Genomic DNA, 27,926 nt, shown 5'->3' with positions numbered 1-27,926 from the left:
TTCATCAACTGGTTTTGACAAAGTTCAAGTTCTTTTTAACAAGAAGTTATACTTCTCTCCAATTTAAAATCTAGTTAACTATCTTAATTTTAAGCAATAAGGAGGCAATCTTGAGTGAAAAATAGCTATTTTATTGCCTGCGAAACCTGAGCAAAATAAAAAAGATGCAACACGGAGGATACAACTTGCGTGCAATCACTTGCACCCTTTCACACTCAGATAAAAAGGTTCAAAAAGGGATAGCATCCAGCATAAAGGGAGCTAAGGTACAGTTTAAAATCCTTTGAGCTTAAGGTTTAAATCTAGTTTCTGGGGGGAATCAGTAGCAGCAAATGGTATTTTAAACTTCTCAGTTCCCTGATGCTTCTTCTTTTCCCAGTTGCTGTGTAAACTGGGCCAGTTTTTTTTTTGAAGCATGTGGAGAGGTAAGGAAAGGAAGGAGGGAGAGAAAATGAGAGAGAAATAGAGTCAACAGTTTTCCTTTCAATCATCTCCACAAGCTCTCAGAATCTCCCCTGATATCTTGATTCAAGTAGGCATTTCCAATGGTTATTTTAAAATGGGTCAGTCTGTGGCAGCCATGGTGTCAACATCCTATACTTTGCGTCTGTTAATTTCTTCCCAAGACGTCAAAGATTTTGATGGTTGTCTCGACTGTAGGAAGTCTTTTTTGCATATTATCCTTTCTCAAGGGCAATTCTTTTTCTCTCAACTCCACTTTGGTTTCTTTGCGTTTGAGCAATACTCTTTGCCTCATTTCAATCTGCAACAGCTCCAATGAGAAGTTGTAAAAATCATATCTTCTAAAATGCAGGTGTTTAGTCCCATGAGAAACGTCAACATACATAGGGATGCACTAAGCAGCATTTGGTAGCAGTGTGCAAAATTAAGTATCCTGCCTACAGTCCTGATCAGACTAGATGGTTGGGGAATCTCCTGAACATTTTTCTGAACCCCATCAAAATGAATACAAAAGTTTGAGAGCAAAAAGAACTCCCTGCACTTATTGATTGAAACTAATAATGAGTTACTGAAGTATCACACTAGAATGATTTAGCTCACTTCCATCTCTTTTCTGAAGCAATATAGACCACCAACACTTTCCTGATAATTCTCAAGAAATTAGGGTAAAACATCTCAGTTTCTTCTTTTCAACAAGCAACAGATTTTACCAAATCGGAGGATCAGAAATTCACAACAAGCATGCTTGAAGTCTCTTCCAACTGCAAAATTCCATAAAATTAAATACTATTACTGGAACAAAAGGCAAAATTAAAATAAATCAGAAATGCAGAATGTGTCATATGACTCAATTTATTTTGCCTCAAAAAAAATCATGATTACTAAAATGTATTTGGCAATATCCATAGTTTAAACATATTTTGCAATGTACTATGTTTACCTACAACATCTTTAATATAATATCTTAATAGAGGTAGAATATAAGAACATGAAACTCACATTACTATTTTGAGATTCTATTATCACTTGCTGGATTATTTATTTTGTTGTTTCTAACATATTCAACATTAACAGTCACTGCCTTTTATTCTTGATTCTTTCATGATGATTTATAAAGAAAGCTTACTTAAAATATGGTCTGAGATTATTAAAAACACAAACATAAAATGTAACTCAAGGTACAAGCATTGATCTGTTGCTTAATTAGTATTTCCACTGTTTCAAATGGCTAATTGTTTTTATGCTGATGTATAGCAAACTGTCCTTTGGAAAAAAATTCAATAACTACATTGAATGAATAAACAGAAATATTGCAGAGTAGCTAATGATTGCAGGTTCTAATGACTGATGAAAGCAATTGATTCTTTGTGTATTGATTCAACAGGTGAGTATTGTACAGTATTGCCGAGTCACAAAAGGTTCAGCACAGAAATGCATTCTGTGAACAATTACTCATATCAGAGAATGGATGGCAATTGCTTTTACTTAGTAATGGGTTCACTGGTGTCAATTTTTATCAACTGAAAAAGTCCACATATGTAAAATGTGAAACCTAGTTAATTATTTAAACTGTATCCTCTTTTCTGCCAGTAGGATGTTGTTTGAACTGGAGGCCTGTGACCAGTGGTATGCCAGAAGAATCAGTACTGGGTCCACTGCTTTTCATCATCTATAAAAATGATTTGGATGTGAATATAGGAGGCATGGTTATAAGTTGCAGATGACACCAAAATCGGTGGTGTAGTGGACAGTGAAGAAGGTTCATCAGAGAGTACAACAGAACCTTCATCAGATGGGCCACTTTTGGAATACTGCATACATTTCTGGTCGCCTTTACATTGAAAGGATGTTGTGAAAATTGACAGGGTGCAGAAAAGCTTTATAAGGATTTTGCCAGGATTGAAGGATTTAAGCTATAGGGAGAGGCTGAATAAGCTGGGGCTTTATTTCCCTGGAGTGTCAGAGGTTGAGGGGTGACCTTATAAAGGTTTATAAAATTATAAGAGTCATGGACAGGATAAATAGTCAAGGTCTTTTTCCTAGGATCGAGGAGTCCAAAACTAGAGGGCATAAGTTTAAGGTGAGAAGAGAAAGATTTAAAAAAGGACCCGAGGGCCAATTTTTTCCACACAGAGGGTGGTGCGTGTATGGAATGAACTGTCAGAGGAAGTGGTGGAGGAGGCTACAATGTCAACATTTAAAAGGCCTCTAGATGGGTATAATGAATAGAAAGGGCTTAGAGGGATATTGGTCAAATGTTGGAAAATAGGACTAGGTCAGGTTGGGATGTCTGGTCAACAGCAATCATGGATCTATTTCCATGATGTATGGCTCTTTGATTCTATTAAGCATAGTAAATAGATATAATGAATTTTGCCGATGAGCACAGTATTTGGGCAATGAGCATTCAAACATGATGAACGGATCACTAATTTAGTAACTAATTGGTTTTTCAGGAGGATGTCTAGTCTAAGAAAGATACCTCTGCAATTTATTTGAGCCATTGCTATGAATGAATCAAGTTCATTTACAATTCTACTACATTTACAGCAAACAGTAGTTCTATCGTACTACTTCATAATCCATTCCCGTCAGCAACTTTAAAAGGGTTGATTTATGACACATAGCTGCATAATAAAATTTAAAAATTACTCAAACCACATCTGTTGTTATAAAATGCTGCTTTATTACCAGGTAGATTATCATAACCCTCCAGGTAATTAACAGTACAAATCATTAATATCAGCAAAATAATGAGGTAAAACAAAATCAGAACACAATAAATGATACTTCCAAACTATTTTCAGGTCAGGGAATTAGAATCCCCAAATGTACTTCATCATTAACATTGCCTTCCTGAACGTTAAATACAAAGAAATACCCATGTATTACAGTTAGTCATAGCTTCAACATTATTCATTACTATGGCCTAAGTGACAAATTTCTAATACTAACATTTCAATCAAGATTGCTATCTGTTCCTTCAAAGTCTATAGGAATAATAAACTGTTTATCTTAGGTTATCTAGTGTTTTGCAATTTGCCTTCTACAAACTTTATACAGATGTTTAACATAATAAAACTCCTGAATGCATTTCACAGACTGCTATAAAGCGAAACTTGGTATACAAGGAGATATTAGGACAGATGACCATCAAGTTGGTCAAAGAGGTATGTTTTAAGGCTTGTCTTGGAAGGAGAGAGAGAGAGAGAGAGAGAGTGTTTTAGGCCTCATCAGCAGTGTCAATGATGGAGTGATTAAAACTGAAAGTAATCAAGAGGCCAGAATGAAAGAATCTTGGATAAATAGATCAGTGTGCACTATTATCAAAGTCCGTGAACATCAACCTGAGGATTGGCCTTTCCAATTTCTCACGAGTTTTTAAGAAAATTACAACAAGTTTCCACTAAGTCAAAAACATGGTTCTATTACCTGACCATTGCATTAGGTTATTTGCTTGCATGCATCAAGTATAAAGGAAATATGCAGAGTCTCAATTCCATGAATTTAAAATAGCTCAATAGTAAAGTTGAAAATAGTAAGTAATCATGTTGCTATATCTGCCCAAACATTTTAGATTTATTTTCTGTGAGCAAGATGCAGGTAAAAATCCTCTAGGAAAGAAAAATACTCGACAAAGAGTTACTGTATGGGATTTCAAAAATGCCTCAAACTCTCATGTCTCAGTAGATGAATGATCCACTGAAGTTGTAGCCCAAAGATGAAGGCACACGTTCTTGTACGATTTCTGGAATGTTCATATACCAAAAAGCCCAACTAACATAACAGTTTAATAAAATTGCACAATAACTGCAGTCCACTATAAATTCTTGATCCTTCGGGGTGTTTTATTAGGTTAAAGGCTATATATGTAAGTATTTTGTTGTTCAGATCTTTTCCTTTTAAATCGCACCAGGAAACATTGTAAAAACAAACCATTGAAATACAACAACACAACTTCTAAACCTAACTGACAACACATCCATTACTTTGAAAGATTATCTGGTAAGCCAAGAACCCACATGATATCAAATAATTGTTACTTTCTGAAAATGGAAATTAAGTGATAAATGCTTTAAAAAGAGCTGGGCATTAAATCCTTACAAACTGGAACCCTGTATTTAGTTTGCTTCAAATTACCAATTAAGTAATATCAAAGCTGTCAACCTTCGTCAAATTCAAATGTGAAGTTTTCAGTTGCTCATTGTACAATAACTGTTAAAAAAAAGGCAATACTGCATATTAATTCGGCTGAAAGGGTCAACCAAATGGTATTAATACCTTCTTGCCATTCATCCCACGTTCTGTTAACTCTATTTTTAATCTTTTCTCATTTGTCCTTCAAAATAAACTAACTGATGTTTCCCCTGTATCTAAAACGGGTTTGCCAATATCCACAATTCACACCTGTTATAGAAGCAGGAATAGTCTAGCATCAGTCATTTTTTGTGTACTCAGAAGCAGGAAATGAGAGAGGAATTAGGGGTACAATCCTCAGAGATTATATTATGCTTACAGCAGAATTAGTACACTTATGTAACTAGTATTTAGTTGAGGAATGGAATGAAGCCTGCTTGAGCATGCAGTTTATTCAACCTGAAAGACTATACAAGTATCAACAGTTAATTTCTTCACCTGTACTTGTCTAACTTCCAGAAGAAAAGAAAAAGTTCATCATGAACTAATAAATGCAACTACAGTTTAGCAGCATGGAACTAGATACAACCATTACAATTTGTCAGATATCATGAGGCTACTTATACTGAGAAGAAAAACATTTCTGTGCTTTTTACAAAAGTGCCATACTAGGAAAAGAATTTTATTGTGAGCAATGTTGATTCTCAGACAAATACAAGGCTCAGAACATAGGGTACAACTTTATTTTCTCTGCAAATGTCATAATTCCCACCACTGTGCACTACATAAATATAACTTTTTCTATAGTTCTTTTATTGTATCTGAACAAAATTAAATGTAATGTCAGCTGATATTAATTCTTCATGTTCAGGTACAATTTGTGGTCCATCACAAAGATAACTGGGGTTACTGTGAAAACAAACAGATACCTGGAACTGCAGACCTTCTGGCAGGGGAATTGCTTTTCTCACTCAAAAGATATCTGCTACACGTTGAAATTAATAAACATTTATATATAAAAAAAACCACATGGAGTAGTAGCATAATCAAGAAAAAAAAAATTTCCACATACAAATGCAACTTTGAGCAATTCCTAAAACAATGTAATAATCTGATCAAGTCAGATTGCACCATACAAAGTGCTAAATTTACATTTGATATATATCACAGATACGTAATCCAGTCCATCAGCTCTACAAAATATTTCCATATAGAAAAAGGAAATCCTGTTGCTTCAAATGAGAAAGAAGATACCATGAATTTTACAAAGTAATATATATTCCACAAGATTAGCTTATGAATGGTTGATATGCAACTGCGGTACATAAAAATGCAAAACAAACTGGCGAATAAAATTGATCTATGAGGCAAATGTTTGTTGTATACAAAATATAATTACTCTGCATAATGAGTCATATGGGGAGGTAATCCACGTCACATTTATGCACTCCAAGCAGCGAGTTATAAAGTACTTGCAGACAGGTGTCCAGCTAGGTTTTCGAAGCTGGATAATTTGTTCAAAATGGGGGAAAAGAAGAAGTATTTAATTCTGATAACTAGTGAATTTGTTACAAATCTAAAATCTCCATTTACATTAAAAATATTCCTAAAACCCAAAACAGTACAAAAAGAATCAACAATTCCAAATCATTAAACAACGTGGGAAAACAAATTATAAAGATTCCTGTTCCATAAATACTTCATAGAATTCTTCAGAAGCTATTGAGTCTCATGGTTTCACAATGAAAATGCTATGTTCAAAATAATTTAAGTTTTCCAAAGAAAATTGAATAAATAAGATACTTACTTGAACGTAGTGTCAACAAAAGAAGCTGAAAGAAAAAGAAATAATTACAAATAGTACTTCTTTTCATCCCGGTGAATTATTGTCTGATTGTCAACAAATGGACATGGACATTGTTACGATTCAAACTGATGCTAATGCTGGACAAATCAGATTCCAGAATGAAATCTGGCTTGCTGAATCGCGTTTTTTTTCCCCATTTGTTTATTATGGTGGTCAGTCACTGAACATATTCACAACAAGTTGCTGTATTTGTAACAAATGAACCAACATCGAATACACACATGAAAGGAAAAATACAAACTCTGTCTAACAACTATTTGTTACAGTCTTATTACAAACTCAGAATAAAAGTTCAACCCTTTTACCTCAACAAAACCTTACAGATACTGTAAGATCAGTGAGGGTCATTTGTCTCTGTTTTAAAGGTTCTTATTCAATAGGCATGGCAGTAATCTATTTCTTTGAGACAAATTTCTACGTTCACTCAAAAACTCATTTGATTTAGTTAATGTCTTTTCCTGAAAGCCTTGAACAACTGCTAACGCAGCTCAATCATTTTAATTTGATTCCTTAAAGTCATGTCTTCCATGGCTTTCTCCTTCTGCAGTTTTCTTCTATGATAACTCAGGACATATTCTCCATCCATGACTGAACTGGAGACAATTAACCTGATCCTTACTCTCTGAATGAAGCTGCACACCACCCAACTCCATCTGGATGTTTATCTTTCTATGATAATAGAAACTGCAGGTTTTTTCTTCTATCCCTTCTTTATTTCCTAATGCACTGAATTATTCACCGCAAGGGTTTAACCACCTCATTAAAACATTCAGACATTCCAGTGTCACTCAGAACAATTATAAAATGAAACTCACCATCGACCTCCCCTAACACTAGTCAAACTTAATGTTGTAACATCATCAAATTTCCAAAATAATGTGAAAGAAGTCTTCATCACAATAAGACAATTTTTAAACAAGATTGGAAGAATTACAATTTCTCATAACCCACAATAATTTATTCACTTCTCTAAATCTGTTTTGTTTATTACATGGGTGGTATTTAAAAATACTATCCACACTTCTGTCCTAATCTTTCTTATAGAATTCAAAATTAGCTTTTAACTGTAACTCATCTGGAAAGCACAAAACAGGAACTGTGGCAAGTTTTAAAAATAAGGTAAAGTGAATTAAAAACTATTTGGTTGGAGCTCCGTGAGGAGATAGTGAATGGATGTGGATGTATGTTTGCTCGCTGAGCTGGAAGGTTTGTTTTCAGACGTTTCGTCACCGTACTAGGCAACATCATCAGTGAGCCTCCAGTGAAGTGCTGGTGTTTTTTCCCACCCTAAGAAACCAAGACACATAAATAGAAAGTGGAACAAAACACCAGTGTTTCATTGGAGGCTCACTGACGATATTACCTAGCATGGTGACGAAACGTCTGAAAAGAAACCTTCCAGCTCAGCGAGCAAACGTACAATCAGAACCTCAACCTGAACATTGCTGAGATAATAAAGTAATGTCATGATTTTGAACCATAACAAGAAATATCCCAGGTCCTTACTGAATTATTCATATGCAGGATGACTCACTGGCCCCAGCATAGAGTGCAAAACAAAATAAAACATGGTTCTAGCTCCATGATATGCAGCAACCCTTGTAGAAATTGTGCGTGAATGTAGTGACTAAATTCAAAACTAATCTACCCTATGATTAAAAAGTTTACTATTGCTCACTGTCCAGAAAAAGTATCAAATATAGTCACTTAAATAGGGTATCTGGAGACTGGTAGAGGACTATAGAGTGCTTCAGAAAACTGAAAAATAATATATTATTAGGCAACTGTAGGTGTGATCAGAACAACAGTGCAAAGTACACTGGCCCTACTCTCCTCCCTGGAACATCTGGATAACATGGATCCCGAAGCGTGGCTCCTATGTACCAACTATAATTCCAAAAAAAAAACTCATTTCTAAACTGAGACCTCGGACTCAGCTCCCCCGTCTGTAACTGGATCCTTGACTTGCTGCCCCAGAGACCACAATCAGTAAGAATAAGAATAGGTGACAATACCTCCCCCACCATAATCCTCAACACTGGTACCCTGCAAGGCTGCATACTCAGTCCCTTACTATAATCCATATACACTCACAACTGTGTGGCTCCAACTCCACTTAGAAATTTGCTGACAACATAGATTGGATCTCTAGCAATGACAAGACATATTACTGGAAAGGGATTGAGTGCTGAGCAGCATGCTGTAAAGACAACAATCTCTCCATCAATGTCAGCAAAACAGAGCTGATCACTGACTTGAGGAAGTAGAGTGCTGGATACGCCCGTCTGTATCAATGATGCTGAATGAATTGGAGATGGTTGACAGCGTCAAGTTTTTGAGAATGATGATCACCATCAATCTGTTCTGGTCCACCCATATTGATACACCGATCAAGAAAATACAACAATGACTCGACTTCCTCAGGAGGCTAAGGAAATTCAGCATATCCATTAGGACTCTTATCAATTTTTACAGATGCACCATTTAAAGCATTCTATCTGGATGCATCACAGCATGGTATGGCAACTGCTCTTCCTAAGATCACAAGAAACTACAGACAGTAATGAACACAGCCCATTCCATCATGCAAACTCGCCTTCTATTTATTTACTCAATGTATACTTCCTGTTTCCTGGGGATCAAAGACCCCTCTTTTTCACCCTCTTCTGTTGGGCAGAAGATATAAAAGTTTGAATACTTGTACGAATGGATAAAAGAGCAGCTTCTTCCTTGCTGTTATCAGACCTTTGAACAGACCTCTCAAATGTCAATTCTGATTTCTCTCTCTGCAACCTCTCTGTGGCTACACTAAATTCTGCACTTTGTTCTACTACTCTCTGAGGTACTATATATGGCAAAATCTGCCTGTATGGCATGCATAATACTTTTTACTGTATCTCAGTACATGTGACAATCAATCCTATTTCTCCAGGACCAGCTGGAGGTATATGTAATTTGAGTTACATTAGTATTGTGATGACATTATCACCATTATTTAGTTACAAACAAATAACAGTCTTAATTTTACTGTGCATTATTAATCTGTGGTTCTTTACTACTTTTGTCTAAAAGTAAAGGTTGATCATGTAATATGGACACTAGCTTCTGAGAGTTACTGATCTTAAAATAATGCGAAAGCATCGGACTAACATGTAATTGAAGTTGCAATAACACTGCAGTTAATGACTGGTTGTTTTCTGCATTGTTATCTGATCCAGGTCAGCAACTCACAAAATACTGGAGTAGATTTTGACTGTGCAATAATGTAGAACAGGTGGTAATGGGGGATGTTAATGTGAACATCTGCAAAAGTGTAAAACAGGGTACCACTGTAATGATCCCAGCTGATGGCACTACTGCACAGGTCAGATCTTGAAAGGAAATGCAGCTTGATGGATCTCAGGTTGTTAATTGTTTCATTAGTTAACATGGCAGTTGCTCAATGAAACATATTCACATGAGGTTGCAGATATTCTTTGACAACAGAACATAGTTTATCATACAAAAAAAAGAAAGCAAATAAACCAAGCGCTTCTCTCATTCTTTCTCTGGATCTTAACACAATAAAATCTAGTTTCACTTTGTTTCCAGACAGCCAGACTACTAATACCCCCTCGGAATCCTAGTAGCACACAAACCCACCAACACTTTCAAACAAAGATCCAGTACAACCCATGGACAAAACCAACGTCATCTACAAAATTCCATGCAAGGACTGCCACAAACACTACGTAGGACAAACAGGAAGAAAGTTAGCCACCAGGATACACAAACACCAGCTAGCCTCAAAAAGACACGACCCTCTCTCCCTCGTAGCCCTACACACGGATGAAAAAAACCAATTCGACTGGGACAACACATCTATCCTGGGACAGGCTAAGTAAAGCCATGCCAGAGAATTCCTAGACGCCTGACACTCCAACCACAACGCCATAAACAAACACATAGATCTAGATACCATCTATCAATCCCTCAGAAAACGAACAGGAAATTACATCACCACAAACCCCAGGAACCCCATCCAGGACAAACATATAAATAGAAAGCAGGAGACAACAGCTTCGCTTCACTTGGAAGTCGCCAATGATGATGTTACCTAGCCAGGTAATGAAACGTCTGGATATCAAACCTACAGCTCAGCAAGCAAAGCTACACCGTAAATCCAGAGAAACTGTACTCCCATCTTAAATTTCTACCTGACTGATTCCTTCTAGTTTCTTTCTCTTCAAGTACAGATGCAACATTATGGTTCCTGTCAGAGTCTGATGTCATGAATCTTTCACACTTATGATGTACTAAACTTTTTCCAATTCTAACAACTTGAGGATTTCAATGTCAAGCTCTCCTGATTTGGATACACTACAGACTAGAAAGAAACCTACTGCAGCGACTGGTTTCTACTGAACACAAAATTAAGGAAAGTAAATAAAACTGGCTTCTGAACTCAATTCTTCATCCTTCTCAACTAAAGCGCTGGTGTTTTCCGAATGGAGTTTAAAACCAAATATATTTGTATCATCGATAGTCACAGGTGAGGTGCCGGAAGACAGGAGGTTGACTAACATGGTGCCACTATTTGAGAAAGGTGGTAAGGACAAGCCAGAGAACTATGAGCCTGATGTCAGTGGTGGGCAAGTTGTTGGAGAGAATCCTGAGGGACAGGATGTTCATGTATTTGGAAAGGCAAGGACTGATTAGGAATAATCAACATGGCTTTGTGTGTGGGAAATCATGTCTCACAAACTTGATTAAGTTTTTTGAAGAAGTAACAAAGATGATTGATGAGGGCAGAGCGATAGATGTGATCTATATAGACTTCAGTAAAGCGTTCAACAAGGTTCCCCATGGGAGACAGGTTAGCAACGTTAGGTCTCATGGAATACAGGGAGAACTAGCCACTTGGATACAGAACTGGCTCAAAGGTAGAAGACAGAGGATGATGGTGGAGGGTTGTTTTTCAGATTGGAGGCCTGTGACCAGTGGAATGCCACAAGGAATGGTGCTAGGTCCACTACTTTTCATCATTTGGATGGGAGCATAAGAGATATAGGTAGTAAGTTTGCAGATGACACCAAAATTGGAGGTGTAGTGGACAGCAAAGGAGGTTACCTCAGAATACAACAGGATCTTGATCAGTTGGGCCAAATGGGCTGAGGAATGGCAGATGGAGTTTAATTTAGATAAATGCGAGGTACTGCATTTTGGGAAAGCAAATCTTAGCAGACTTGTACACTTAATGGTAAGGTCCTAGGGAGTGTTGCTGAACAAAGAGACTTTGGAGTGCAGGTTCATAGCTCCTTGAAAGTGGAGTCACAGGTAGATAGGATACTGAAGGAGGAGTTTGGTATGCTTTCCTTTATTGGTCAGAGTATTGAGTACAAGAGTTGGGAATTCATGTTGCAGCAATACAGGACATTGGTTAGACCACTTTTGGAATATTGTGTGCAATTCCGGTTTCCTTCCTATCGGATGTTGTGATACTTGAAAGGGTTCAGAAAAGAATTACAAAAATGTTGCCAGGGTTGGAGGATTTAAGCTTATAGGGAGAGGTTGAATAGGCTAGGACTGTTTTCCCTGGAGCATCGGAGGCTGAGGAGTGACCTTAGAGATTTATAAAATCATGAGGGGCATGGATAGGATAAATAGACAAAGTCTTTTCCCTGGGATAGGGAAATCCAGAACTAGAGGGCATAGGTTTAGGGTGAGAGGGGAATGATATAAAAAAGACCTAAGGGGCAAGCTGCCAGAGGAAGTGGTGGAGGCTGGTACAATTGCAACATTTAAAAGGCATCTGGATGGATACACGAATAGGAAGAGTTTGGAGGGATATGGGCCGGATGCTGGCAAGTGGGACTAAATCAGGTTGGGATATCTCGTCGGCATGGACAAGTTGGACTGAAGGATCTGTTTCTGTGCCGTACCTCTCTATAACTAAGACTGTATATGGCTTAATGCATTTCCACTATCCACAAAACCAGAGTATAAACTTATTCAGTTCGCACTCTCGGGGTCCTCCCAAGTTCTTGATGTCAGTCACATATCTTCTTGGAATTGGTTCATTTGGGTCACTGCTCCAAAATGACATAAATTTTGACAGTTTACGAAAAAGAATTCCACAGCTTTGATCTACATTTTATGACCTTTTATAAACCAAATTCTGAAATTATATTTTATGCACCTTTTGTCACACCAACCATTTTATATTATGTCACAAAGACAAAATCAATGTATCTCAGTACATCAGAAAACAGCTGTTGAAATAAAATAGGTTTTCTTTTTAAGAAAATTGAACAGACAAGCCATACCAAAAAGTACTGGAGTTAACTCTAAGCATTTGGTTTTCAGATAACAGGTCCTCATGGGGGTAAAAGGCTTTTTAAGCAAAGGGGAAAAAAAGACAATTTATTTGTATTTCTCTGCTCTTACCAGTGGACGATGAAACAATAAGACAGCCATGGTATTGATTTCGAACAAGATGTTTTGCCATGGCGTCTGAGCCCGTAGAATCAGCTTCAAATGGACAGTGAGTACACACCAGTTTGACATCTCTGCAACAATATGAAGTACATAACTCTTTGAAAACAAGTTCTTAATCATATGAAAGGATAATTTGTCAGCTCACAAGACTTGGCAGTTGGGATTACCCGAGGCAATTGCATTTGTATAGGTTCATAACAGCATGGACTGGCTGATATAATACATCATTTCAATGAGCTGGTTTAAATTTCCATTGGGCACCTATTAGCCTGCAATACTTAAGTTAGCAACCCTAAATTTGACAACTTGAGATTCCAGGTAAAATCAAGTTCTCAGCTTTTGCTGTCATTCTACTTTGACCACATTACAATAGGATAAGCGAATAATAAATATATGAAGGTATATCTCACAAATTAGAACACAAGAGCGAATGGAAATAGATGGACAAACAGAAGTCCAAGTAGATGTCTTTGCACAATTCTCAGATTTTTCAAATCCAGAATCATGCTCCAGTAAAGTTATTCCACATGACAATTAACCCATTATGATACAACTGCACATAACAATTAGTTCTAAGCATCTACAAGGATTGGTGACAGAACTCCACAGAGAAGAGTTATGAACCAAAACGTGCTGCTACAACTCTGCAAAGGTTTTAGACTGCATTTAAAGTACCAGATTTTCTACCTGCCACATAAACACAGAGCTCTGTCTTGCACTTTTTTGGGCAAATGGTCAAACTTTTGTGAAGAACTAACAGAACACCTTTCAGAAGTGCTGCAGAGTGGGACTTGGTGGGTAATGACCATCTTTACTGCACGCTTTAGATTTACCAAGTTTAGAAACAAAACATATATTTTTGTAAAATTCTGCCAAGAAGATTGCAATATTCCATAAATAAATAGAACAAACTCATACTAAATTGCTGTGCACACCCCCAACCCATCCTACTCAGACTCTGATGTAATCTATGTACATACATAACAACACCTGGACAATTTCCAGGTTGGTCGGATAAACGGCAAGTAATATGCCCACCATACAAGTATTAGGCAATGGCAACCTCCAACAAGAGAGAATCTAATCATCAATCCTTGACATTCTATGACATTACCACTGCTGAATCCTCCACTATCAGCATTCAGGAGGTTACCATTGATCAGAAACTGAAATGGATCAGTCATGTAAATACTGTGGCAACAACAGCAGATGCATTGAATAATTTACTTTTTGTATTTCCAATACTGGTCTACCATTTACAAGACACAAGAGTGGTATGACGGAATACTTCTGACTTGACTGCATAAATGCAGCTCCAACATCTCTCAGGAGTCAAGAAACTTGGCATCATCCAAGTCAAAGCAACCAACTTTACTGCCACCCTGTTCACCAGTTTCAACATTCACTCCCTTCACCACTGAGAAACAGTGGCAGCAGTGTACACTATCACCAAAGCTCCTCCAATGGTAACTTTCAACACTCCCCCCCCCCCCCCCCATAACCTATACCACCTAGAATGATACAGGCAGAAGCATGGGTACACACCACCAATAGGTTCCCTTCAAAAGCACACACAATCTTAACTGCATATCATTGCTCCTTCATTGTCACTGGATTAAATTCCTGTGATTCCCTCCCTAACAGTACCATGGGTGTCCCAACACCCCATGGCTGCAATGGTTCAGGACAGTTAACCACCATCTTCTCCACTGCATTTAGGGACGGGCAATAAATGCTGATCAAGCCTGTGACACCTACATCCTGTGAGCAACCAAAAATAATTCACAGAGGAAATGACAGTGAAACTGAGTGAAGACTTCCTGATCTCTGCAACCATTAAAATCAACCTTTCTTAACAAAGTTGTCTATCTGTTCTTCACCGTGCAAACTAAGGTAGCATCTGCCCACCAACTACACAATTCAGTTTGAACTTAATTAGCTCATTGGTTTTGTTTTCTATCAGATGGGGTAATATCAACTTCACAAAGCTTTATCATTACTTTTCTCATCATTTGTTAGCTCATTGAATTATCTTGAGGATCAGGCTTTACACAAAGTTCACATACCAGAAGCAAATTCCCATTCTCTTAAATGGGCCAAATGGAGGATTATTACAACTATTATTTTCTCAGTGACATTTTAAGTTTCAAAATTATATTAATTTTTCCTACCTCAACTTGTTTGAAAATTCTCTGAACATCAAAAATTTCTTCTTACTTGGGACAGTATGAAATCTGCAAAATAGAACATATTAGAAGATGACATAGGTATATTTTAGAAAATAATCCAATTTGATTTCCTCAATTATACATAACTGAGATAATAAATGATTAAAATGTTAACTCCAAAAGTAAAATCTTATTTATGAACAAAGAAATTAACATGATATATTTATGTTTTCAGTTTGTCAACAGCTGACTCCCAGAAAGTAAAACTCATTGAACAACATTCCCCATTTAGTGTTTTTTGTTGGTATTTGATTTCTTGTTTGAGTGTAAAATATAGTTAAATCAGCAGGAAAAAACTGGGCTGCCAAAAATTGTGAAAATTAGTAAAAACAATTTGCTTTGGATGTTACATGGGACACAGAAACAAGCGAACCTAAACAGCAGAATAATTAGTGAAATTGATTAACACAATTCTTATCTGGACAGATTTTTACTTCACATCAATACGGATTTTTACGGATTTTTATTAGTAGTAAAATCACATGTATTTATCATTGTGGTTCTGACTATTGACCTGCACGACAATAACAATTGTTCGAAGTTAAGACAACGGACAATGACAAGCTTCCATCAAGTAAAGTCTTATTTTCTCCTCCCTGGACACAGCAAAGCAAGTGTCAAAGATGACGAATAATTAGACAATTTAGCCATGGATAGATACTCGACCTCCTGCTCATTTTCTCATCATTCCAGGCAAGGCGGTCCTTTGGGAACTCTCTCAACTAACACCCTCATCTTACCATCCCCCGGATGACCTGCCTTTGCAACAGACAAGAAAGAAGCTGGTTTCCTGGCTGAATAATGAGGGCAACCATCCAACCAGTTTGGCAGGGGCTCCAATTACCCCAAACTGACCCTCTGACTCCTCAATCTCCCCACTCACCCTGCGACAAGCAAAAGAAAATGACCTACCTTCTCACCAATGAATTCCCCAAGGAGTTGACTTTTGACTGATGGTCTCCAGGACTCAGAAACTGCCAGCCTCCAATTGGTTGGCAGCCTCTGGACAGCCAGGATGGCACTATCATGCCACTGCCAAGATACTTGCTGAATCTCACTAACTGGCTCTGGTGTGCCAACGGTTAAGTTTGCTCAGCATTAGGGGTGGTGAGTTGGTTCACACAATACACACTGGCGTATTGTGACTGGTGTGTGACTGAAGTTACAGTCAATGTTGACCTCAATCTTAAGAGGACCACTGACGTCAATGCAATCATTGTACCCTAGCCAACCAGGAGTCAAAGACTACCATTTGTTGTGCCATTTGGTCCTCTCATCTTGAAGGCCAAGATCCACACCCTTAATTTTTGATTGAGAAAGGAATGAAGACTAACTATACCCATGCATCAAGTCCATTGCAAGTGCAAGAAAACACTTTTAACATGTATACTCAGCCTGCAATATATACATACATTCCTTGCACCTGACTTCTGATAAGATGATAAATTATACATGAAGGGAGAAATTTAGCAACTTGTGGAGGGTTTTATTTTTCTACACCTCTTCATTTAACTTGCCTATTTTTGATAGTGGAAACTGATAAAAATTTATTTTAATAACCCCTAAAATGTAACACAGTACTCAATTTTGGATGAAAACATAACCAAAAAGATATCCTACCTCTTCAAGTGAGCCACATAAGATCTGTTGCAGCTACTTCTGAATCGACAATAAGAGCAATGGGCATAAGTAGAAAAGTGATTGGCAAATACTTTAATTTCTGAGTCACACTCAATACATTTGTGAACCCCAGAATCGGCCCTGTAAATAATCAAAATATATCGCAGTTAAGAGTGGGAAATTCAAAAGTAGTAATTAAATTCCAGAAGTGTCTTTTTGAGAAAGCATCACAACCAAATGTACCTTTTGTTAAAACAGTTCAGAATAGGATAAATCTTAAAACTGCCACAACCTCATTATTTCGACATTAAAAATTAGTATGCCAACACCTGAATTCTCTATTTAAGTGCCTGGGATTCTTCATGCCCTGTTCTATCACATGAACAGCAAAAAGGTAGATTGGTGCTCCAGTCAAGAAATTGCACTTCAACCAACACAGTGAAAAACTGACCAATTAGCCATTTATTATTTTTGTTTGCAAGATCTTGATAAATAAGGGAGTCAAAGGGTATTGGTGATAAGCAGGGAAACCAGAGCTGAAGCCACAGCCATGATAATCAACCCAACTATCGCAGGCCTCTGTGGTAAAGATCCACTACCCCCCAAAAACATTTCCCATCTGAAACAAGCAACTCCTTACTCTGAATTGTATCCTGAGGTCCTTAATTCACCCATAAGGGGAAACAACCTCTCCAAATCTACCATGTCAAGCCCCCTAATAATCTAAGCTTCAATAAGGTTGCCTCTCATTCTTCTAAACTTCGATCAGTCAGAACACAACCTATTTAACTTTTCTTCAAAAGATAGTCCTTCCATACCAAGATCAACCTAGTGAACCTTAGAATCATAGAATACCTACAGTGTGGTAACAGGCCCTTCGGGGCGACAAGTCCACACTGATCCTCCAGAGAGTAACCTACCCAGACCTATTCCCCTTTCCTATTACTCTACATTTACCCCTGACTAACGCACCTAACCCACACATCCCTGAACACTATGGGCACTTTAGCATGGCCAATTCACCTAACCTACACATCTTTGGATTGTGGGAGGAAACCAGAGCACCCAGAGGAAACCCATTTAGACATAGGGAGAATGTGCAAACTCCACACAGACAGTCAACCGAGGCTGGAATTGAACCTGGGTCCCTGGCGCTGTGAGGCAGTAGTGCTAACCACTGAGCCACCATGCCCACCCCAAACATTCTCTTGACTGCCTCCAATGCCAGTATATCTTTCCTTTAAAAAAGGTACCAAAACTGCTCACAGTATTCCAGGTATGGTCTGACTAATACAGTTGTATAGTCTTTGCAAGTTCTCCCTGTATCTATACTCCATTCCCTTTAAAATAAAAGCCAACATTCCACTAGCCATCCCTGTTGCCCACTGAAATTAGAGACCAGCTTTTTGAGTTTCATGCATTAGGAACCACGTCACTGTTGCAGCTTTCTGAAGTCTTTCTCTATTTATGTAATAGTCAGCTCTTCTGTTCTTCCTGTCAAAGTGCATAACTTCACATGTTCCCTACATTATATTCCATCTGCCAAGTTTCTGCCCATTCACTTAACACCTATCTCTCTGTAGACTCCTGATGTTATCCTCACCACTTGCCAATCTGCTTTTGTCTCATGTGCAAACTTGGCGATACTACTTCAACTTCCAAATCCACATCATTAATACCTGTTGTAAATAATTGTGGCCCCAGCAATGATCCTTGTGGCACTCCTTTAATAGGAGGTTGCCACATTGGAAGTGCTCCCTTTATCCAAACTCTCTGTCTTCTATTAATTAGCCAATCTTCTTATTCTTGCTAATATACTATCTCCAACAACACAAGCTCTTAACTTATTATAAGCAGTATGTTATCAATGCCTTTTGACAATCTATCTATATTAAGTCCATTGGTTACCCTTTATTTTCCCTGCTTGATAACTCCTCAAAGAACTATAATAAACTTGTCAGGCATGATTCGCTCTTCATGAATCCATCCTAACTCTGCTTGGTTATATTATTGCTTCTAAAAGCTCTGATAGCACATCCTTTAGAGGAGACACAACATTTTCCTAATGACAATTTTTAACATGATTGGCCTATAGTTCCCTTTTTCTTATCCCTGTCTTCCTCCTTTTTGAATAATGTGTTTTACTGGCAGTTTTTCAATTGTCTGTGATTTTTCCAGAATTGAAGGATTCTTGGAAGATTATTATCTGTGCATCTGCTATCCTTTTATCCCATTGATTTAGTCATTTTGGAATGCTTTATTGTTCTCTAATGTGAAGACTGATGCAGAATATTTGTTCACCTCTCAAGGTACCAAATGGCCTATTCCTTCAGCTTCATACTTATGGATGTAAGTTTGCTCGCTGAGCTGGAAGATTCATTTCCAGACATTTCGTCACCATACTAGGTTACATCATCAGTGAGCTTCCAGTAAGCACTGGTGGTATGGCCTGCTTTTTATTTATGTGTTTAGACTTCATTGGGTTGGAACCTCAATCTGAGCTACAAATCTTCTCAAAGCTCATTAACGTCATACTTATTATCTTACTCCATGGAAAAGAAAAGCATAACCATATGTCAATGATGCTTTCATTTTTCCTTACATTACCAAATAGATTTAACTTAAGACAAAGATGTCAGAAACTTACACTCTCAGTAGAAAATTTCACTACAAACAATGAAAGAGATCAAATAGATTGAGGGAGGGAGTTAATTCAGGTCTCATATTTTTCAGTAAAATGAATGCAAAGAATGAATAGGAATTATTCATTTAACTTTATGCAGCCTTATTTATGTATTTTTAAGGCACTAAAATAAAGTTAATGTGCAAATAACATAGAACATTTACCTGAATGATCGCAGTACCAAATTGGCAGATTTGGTTATTCTTTTATTGGGTAGACTTGGTTTCTTTTCCTCTTGCTTAACGTACGGTGATGGCAGTGAAGTTGTTGCAGTATTAACTTGGTTTATAGTTGGTAACTGCGATTTAGTTATGGATGATGAGCACTGGAGTGCAGTTGCAGTGTTAGTTGAAGGCATGGAAGATGATCCCACCTGATAAGGTGTCATGGAAGCACGAATAGTAACCTGTTATATTAAGAAACATATATTTTAGAAGACTATAGAAAACTCCCCAACCAAGAAACATTTTCAATCCATGAATGTAATTTTTCAAACCATTAGATAACATGATTGGGTCAGATTAAAGGGCTTATCTTATGAACAAAGGCTGAATATATGCAATGAAATTTAAAAGAATCAAAAGGTGATGTTACAGACCTTGAGGGGACTGGTTAGGGTGGACAACAAGAGGAAGTTTCCTCTTGTGGGGAATCTAAAACTAGGGGATGCAGCTTAAGAACAAGAGACGAACAAAACCAGAAAGTGCTGGAGAAACTCAGCAGGTCTGATAGCACCTGTCGAGAGAAAAACTAAGTTAATATTCTGAGTCTAGTGACCCTTCCTAAGAACTGAAGGCAGCTGGGAAAGAATGGTATTTATGAAGATGGGGTCTGGGGAAATCGAGCAAACCTGATTGATGAAGACAGTGCCCAGCAAGAAAGGAGCAAGTGGGAAGCAAACAATGAAATTGTTGATAGCAAGCCAGGGAAGAGGAGAAACTGAATAGATGCTAACAGGGACTATAAGAATTGAAAATGGGTTGGCTATGCTGACAGCAATCCATTGGCCAGAACCTGGAGGTGGGTAACTAACATTCAATAACAGAATCTCAGGCATGGAAGGAGCCGTTCATGTTTTGAAATTGTTAAACTCAAATGTTGAGTCCTGAAAGTTGTGTAGTGCTTAAGCAGAAGATGAAGTTGCTACTCCTCCAGCTTGCCAGGCACTTTGCTGGACCATTGTAGCAGAGCTCAGACAAAAAGTCTGGCTAGGAACACAATGACGTGTTGAACTGGCAAGCAACTGGAAGCTCGGGATCATTTTTATGGATTGAGTGCAGGTCCTCAGTGACGCCGTCACCCAGTTTTTATTTCATCTCCCCAGTGTAGATAGAGCACAGAGTGAGCAGAAAATACAACAGATGAGATTGAATCAAGTGCAGGTAAATGGAGTCTTCACCAGGACATTGTGCCTGGGGCCTTGGATGATGAGAAAGGAGGATATACATAAAAGCAAGTGTTGTACCTTCTGTGATCGCATGGGAAGGTGTTATGGAGTTAACAGCTGGTACTTGGAGTGGAGGAGTAAACCAGGATGTCACAGAAGTTCCTGTTGGATGCTGACAAGGATGGGGAAGGGAATGTGTGCATAGTGGTGATATTCTGCTGGAATAATAAAGTCATACAGATGTACAGCACAGAAATAGACCCTTTGGTCCAACTCGTCCATGCTGAACAGATATCCTAAATTAATCTAGTCCCATTTGCCAGCACTTGGCTCATATTCCCTTGAACAATTCCTGTTTGTATACCCATCTAAAAGCTTTTTAAATGTTGTCCCAGCCTCCACTTCCTCTGGCAGCTCATTCTGTACATGCACCACCTTCTGCGTGAAGAAGTTGCTCCTCAGGTCCATTTTAAATCTTTCCCCCTCACCTTAAACCTATTCCCTCCAGTTCTGAACTTCCCCATCTTGTCTATTTACCCTATCCATGCCTCTCATGATTTTATAAACCTCTATAAGGTCACCCCTCAGCTGCCGACGCTCCAGGGAAAACAGCCCCGGCCTATTCAGCCTTCCCCTACAGCTCAAATCCTCTACCCTGGCAACATTCTTGCAAATCTTTTCTGACCCCTCTCAAGTTTCACAACGTCCTTCATATGGAGGAGACCAGAATTGCACACAATATTCCAAAAGCGGCCTAACCAATGTCCTGTATAGCTGCAACATAACGTGGAGGTGGTCAGAAATGGTGGCTTATGATCAAAGACTGGTGGGATGACATGGGGAACCCTATTGTTGTTGTGGTAGGGGAGGGAAGGAGTGAAAACAGAAGCGGGAAATGGCTCACACACAGCTGAGGGCACTGTGACCACCATGAGGAATCCTCAATTGAGGAAAAAGATGGATAAGTCTGAGGCACAGAAGGTGGCAATCAGAACAGATACACATATGGTCAGAGAGTCCCACAGCATAGAGACAGGCCCTTTGGCCCAAACTGGTCCATGGCCAACCAAAATGTCCATCCATACTAACCCCATTCCCTTTTAGTCCTTTCCAATTCATGCAATTGTCCAAATGCCTTTTAAATGTTGTTAATGTACCTGCCTCAACCACTTCCACTAGTAGCTCATTCCATATGCGTACCATCCTCTGTGTAGAAAAAAAGTTGCCCTTCAGGTTCCCTTTTATTCTTTCCCCACTAACTTTAAACTGATGCCCTCTAGTCCTCATTTCCCCAGCCCTAGGAAGATGACTGCGTGCATTAACGGTATCCATGCCTCTCATGATCTTATCCACTTCCATAAGGTCCCCCCTCAGTCTCCTACACTCTAAACAAAAAAGTCCTAGCTTGTTCAACCTCTCCCTGTAACTCAGACATTTGAGTCCAGGCAACATCCTTGTAAATTTCTTCTGCACTCTTTCCAGTTTAATAATATCCTTCCTATAACAAGGTGACCAAACTTGAACGCAATACCCCACCAACGTCCGGTATAACTACAACATAACTTCCCAACCTCTGTACTCAATGCCCTAAGTGTTCCTTCCAAATTGTCTGGATCAGTTGTTGAAAAATTGATAAAATTTGATGGCAAGTGCCTTCTTGGTAAAACAGAATAGTTTAGCAATGATGAAATGAACAACTATGAGAGGGACCACAGATACATTGACAAGACCAGATAAGGACAGCATGTTTTCTTCCCTAAACCATAATCATGAACTATTATGACAACAAAATGAAATTATTCAGTCTGACAGCTTCATAGTAACTTCCATTGAAATATTATAGAGTTAATTGTAGTTATTTTTAAGGAAATATAGGAGAATCTCGATTATCCGAACAAGATGGGCGGGGCACTATTTCGTTCGGATAATCGATAATTCGGTTAATTGATTTAATGCCTTTCCTCCGGTGCTTGGAGTTTTTAAAGTCTGCTCCAGTTCAGGAGACTGCAGCAGCTTACAGCGTGAGGCCCCGCCCCCACCCCATTCCCACCCCTGTCCAATACCGTCCCCCCGCCCCCGTCCAATACTACCCCCCTCCCAACACCGCCCCCGTCTGCCCCCACCCCCATCCCTCTCCAGGGCAGTCGGACTGTACACCAACAGCTGCCTTTGTTAGGTAAGTTTCCAAATAGCACACACACACAACATTTTACTGCGACTTTTTGAGAGGTTCCACCTCTGCCCTGTACAGGACAATGTTAGAGAGATTATCTGAGGAATGGGGGGATTTAGGGTACACCCCTGTGTAGAACTCCAGGGAAAGTGTGGGGGGGGGGTGAGAGAAAGTGCGGGAGGTCAGTCATTTAGAGACGGTGCCTATTTAATCACTGTAAATAAAAGACGATCACTGTTGGAAACACGTCTTTGATGTAATGTTTCTGTCGGGACCTCGAGATCTCCTTCCGATAATCCGATTTTTCGATAATTGGTATTCAGATAATCGAGGTTCCCCTGTAGTACAAATTATTAAACTGCTATGGTTTTTAAGTCAAGGTTACTAGTCCAGTAACAGAAACACAGCATTACCGTACTTGTTGCTTGATCAGGATGGCTATGCAGCATATTATTTTGCTACTAGTGAGCATGTTTATCTAACTGGCACCTTTCAAAAGTGGCGACAAGGGCTGCCAAGTATATCCTCTGATCTGTAAAAGGTTAAACTATATCAGCTGATCTTGAGGTCAAATAAAAGGCAATGATTTTTCTGCAAACTGGTGGTTGCTTCTATATCCAGAAACATTACAAGGTCAAAAACTAGTATGACTGGCATCCTCTTTTAAAATGTGAAAATATTTTTCTGTCTTTGTAAAGTAGTTTAATTGTATTGATTGTCAGTTGCACCAAAAATATTGAAAATTACACAACATAATATGTTTAAAATACTGCGTAGATAATACTATACAAGGACCAAAGATATTTTTCAAACCTAGTTCCTGCCAAAAAGATTATGAACTGCTGGATAAGTTTCATAAGCTGCACTTGATCCAGCCTGTCAGATGTGCACCACAGCTGCCTGAAGTTGTTATTTCAATTCTCTTTCTTCTTCCATTTAATGTTCACGTAAAACCCTTCCAAACTGAAAAGTGTTTGAGGCAACAAGAAAGAAGTAGACTCTGGGCTACCTCACATCACTCTGGAAGTCAATACACAACTAAAAATGAGAATGCAAGCTGCAGGTGACACATCTTTCACTTTAAATTCCAGAGCTTTTTTTGCTTCAAGAACAATATATTTGTGGATTAAAACAGTTTCAAAGAGATGACAACTATTGTATATCATATATCATATAGCATTTAAAATTTATCAACTAACACTATTTTTTCCTTTGGTCACTCATGTCAGGGGATGAATTAATGCACGGAGTTGCACGATATTGTCGGTAAAAATATTGCTGGGCAGCGGTTTATGCTCTTCAAACGTATCATTTAAAATTCAAGCTCCAATTGCTGAAAAGGACAACCTGAGCAAGTTCAGCATTCTCAGATCTTAAGATATGTTCAGAGGTGCAAAAATTATGGAACTAGATGAGCAGTGCTGTAGAGTTACATGCTACTGAATTTTCCTTCAGGAAGAGAAAAACACAAATTGCATTCTGATTCAAAACCCAAGTACTTATGTGACTGAAGAAAAGTGCAAGCTTCACATGCATGTAATGTTATATCAAGGATGTTCAAAGTGACTTCATCAGCAGTCCATTTTCTGTGCCTTTGCAAATTATAAATAAAGCCTGACAAAGTTAAAATCGAATGTTTATTTGAAACATTTAACATCAAACTAAACAGTAATATTAACAGAAATATTCAACAATCGTTACATTCTGCAGTAACTCTATCTACCTTTGTTCCAGGAGGTAGACCTTCTAGCTGCATAGGTTTCCGAAATGTCCTATGATGTTGAGTTTTATGATCCAGTTTTTCTTTACAGGTCAAGAACTGAAGCTTACACTTGCTGCAACGGTAGACTCCTTTTTTCTGGACAAGAAACAAAAATTTTAAGGAACTTCTTTTAAAATTAGAATATAATGAGGTGAAATTTACATAATTCACAGAGCTGGTTGGTGTAATAAAAACATGAGTACTTAGAAAGGGGAAGGATTGTCTTTCATTTAAAATACTTGCTTTTGAGTTTTACATTCCTTAGTTTGAACAAAACATCATTTGACCTGTACCTCTAAAGTGACATTCTTTCCAGTTCAAGTTTGGACAGCTCAGTGGTTAGCACTACTGCCTCGCAGCACTAAGGATTCTTGTTCAATTCCAGCAGGAGGGGTGCTCATAACTACCTCTCCAAACATTTTTACCCTACTGCCAATCTCCTTTAACCCCATTACCCTGCACATTACTTAAATAAAAACAAACATCTAATTCCCTCTTCAGTACCTCCTTTAGAATAATACACCTCAGTACCTCCTTTCGAATAATACCATTATTTTATATTTCCTCTACTCATTTTTCTCAGCTCTATCATTCAAAAACTTTGAAACCATTCCACACACCCAAATTGAGGTCATTAGTATACAATCAAGAAAAACAGTAGTTCTAGTACAAACAATGAAGAACTCTGCTGTACATTTTCCTACAATCCAAAAAGAAACATTCACCGCGACTCTGAATTTCCTGTTACTTAGTCAACTTTGTGTACATCTAAACATTTCTCTTTTTATTATGTGCCTTTTAGAAGTCCAAATGCACATTAGTTAGGGGAAATGTAAAGGGGAAATAGGTTAAGGGAATAGGGTGGGATACTCATCGAAGGGTTGGTGTGGGCCAAATGGCCTGTACAGTGTAGGGATTCTATGAAATAAGTTAGCAGGACTTGATATGGTCCATTCAAGGATACTGAAGATGCAAACTTGGAAATTGCAGAGGCATTGACTATAATTATGAAGCGTTCTTTAGACTCAAATGCCAGAGAACTGGACGCATTATGCCACTGTTCAAACAAAAAAAGGTGCAAAAATAAAATAGGAGCAAATACAAGTTAGTCTGTTTAACTTTAGTGGTGATTAAATTTTCTGAAATAATAATCCAGGTCAAAATTAGTTACATGGATAAATTTAGGTTATTTAAGAAAAACCAACATCGACTTATTAAGGGAAAGTCATATTTAACTAACTTGAATTTTGGGCCAAGCTGTTGATGCGGTGCATGTGGTCTTGCAAAAGGCACTGGTTAAAAGCTGCATAACTGACGTGAGCAAAGTTACAGCTTAAGGAAGAAAAGGACAGTAGCAATGTGGTTACAAAATTGACCAAGTGACAGGAAAAAGGAGCAATTAATGAATATTTTTTGGGCTTGGAAAGTGTGTAGTAGAGTTTCTCAGGGATTGGTGCTGGGAGTGTTGCTTTTCCTCATACTAATGACCTAGATTTTGGTAAACAGGCGCAATTTCAAGGCTTGCCATTGATATGAAACTTGGAAGCATTGTGAACTATTAGCAGGATTGTGTAGAACTACAAAATAACATAAGTAGATTGGCAGAGTAGGCAGATGGGAGATGAAGTTCAACGAGAAGAAATATGAAGTGTTTCATTTTAGATCAGAAGAATAGAGAAACAATTTGCCAAGTAGAATATAATTAAAACAGAAGCAGAAGGACCTGTCTGTATTGAAGGTGGCATGACCAGTTGGGGAAGAGTTAAAAAACACGGATGGTAACTTAATTAGAGCATGGAGTACAAAACAAAGAGGTTATATTAAAAGTTGTTGAAGACATCACTGTGCACCCGCATTCAGGCATTGCCTCTTCAGGAAAACTGTGAAGGCACTAGAAAGAATGTAGAAAAAGGTTCTTGAGAATGGTTCCAAAGATGAGGAACTTTGGTTATGAAGACAGATTGGAGAAGTTTGAACTGTTCTAGAAGTTTTGATGGAGGTATTCAAAGTAATGAAAGGCCCTGACAGGTATGATAAACTGTACTCACTCATGCAAGGATAGAGTATGTAAGGGCACAATTTCAAAGTAATTAGCACAAGCAATATCAAGAAAGAATCATGCAGCAAGTCGTTCAGATCTGGAATAACTACTTGCTCTCTACGCTTCCAACAGACTGAAATATGCTGAATTATACTATGCTAGTTTACAGGAGAAAAACACCACTTTATTACTTAATTTTCTCTTATACAGATGTTTCAGATTACAAAATCCCAAGGTCTATAGATGGTGTATACTACAAAGTATGATTTTCCCAGATTAAAGGAACTTGTGGACTTAAATTGGGAAAGAACTTTTAAAAAGAAAGGATTATTGAACGAATACTGCAGTGTTTGAAAGCAAATAACCTGACCCTCATTGTGAGTACTGTTTACACAGTTGCTTATTCAAGCAGTAGTTGAAGTATAGTTTGCAGATGAGCTGAACGCAGAAGGGTCTGTACAAATGGAGATTCAGCTAACAACAAACTAATTAGTCTGTGGAAAAGTGATCAATTATCAATGACAGAGGCGTTCTGCCTGCCAACGACAACGTGATTGGTTCTCAGGTAGCTTAACAGATGAGGGTGAACAAGATTGAGACTAACCCATCAGATCTCCTCCAGCTCAGGAGTCCTCTGCAGCACAAGTAATTTTAAGCCTAAAGAAAATCTGTTTATCAATTCTTCTATAGTTACGATAAGCTGTGGCTCTTAACTAATAAGTCCGAGATCTTTCTTAAGTGTGAACCAGTCATACGATGCCTCTTGCAAATCCATGAAAGGTAAACTGAGAAACAGTGAATCATCTCAGCAGATAGGGTAAACAGAGACGACTGAACTGTTTTCTCAGTTTTCCCTCTGTCCGTAACACCCATGTTTCTTCCTGTCTGTATAAGGGGAAGGTTATGAAGAGATTAGAGTTTTTATGACTCGACAATTGTTTAGCTGTATCTAGAATCTATTTACTCATAATAAATAGTAAATCTTGTTCGCTGCAGAAACATGCTCTGAGATGTCAACCAGGATCTGAAAATCAGGTAAACTGAGGAATTCGTGTGTACTTTTCAAAATCTTTAACTTTTGTAATGACT

General features: G+C 38.2%; 1 protein-coding gene across 5 annotated transcripts in view; it reads right to left on the bottom strand.

Moving 5' to 3' along the window:
- The window catches only part of znf280d (zinc finger protein 280D), a 128,279-nt gene that overhangs the window by 11,083 nt on the left and 89,270 nt on the right, over window positions 1-27,926 (bottom strand). For all 5 annotated transcript variants that reach the window (XM_043677474.1, XM_043677473.1, XM_043677472.1 and 2 more), the window contains 6 exons: window positions 24,758-24,892; window positions 19,639-19,880; window positions 16,792-16,932; window positions 15,115-15,177; window positions 12,893-13,014; window positions 6,407-6,431 (listed from right to left, as the gene is read on the bottom strand). In XM_043677474.1, the coding sequence (XP_043533409.1) occupies window positions 6,407-6,431; window positions 12,893-13,014; window positions 15,115-15,177; window positions 16,792-16,932; window positions 19,639-19,880; window positions 24,758-24,892 (728 nt within the window). The remainder of the gene's footprint in view (window positions 1-6,406; window positions 6,432-12,892; window positions 13,015-15,114; window positions 15,178-16,791; window positions 16,933-19,638; window positions 19,881-24,757; window positions 24,893-27,926) is intronic.

This window comes from Chiloscyllium plagiosum, chromosome 36, assembly GCF_004010195.1.
Source record: "Chiloscyllium plagiosum isolate BGI_BamShark_2017 chromosome 36, ASM401019v2, whole genome shotgun sequence".
In the NCBI taxonomy this organism is placed as follows: domain Eukaryota; kingdom Metazoa; phylum Chordata; class Chondrichthyes; order Orectolobiformes; family Hemiscylliidae; genus Chiloscyllium; species Chiloscyllium plagiosum.
Note: the sequence above shows the minus strand (reverse complement) of the source record. Positions and strands in the feature narration are given on the sequence as shown.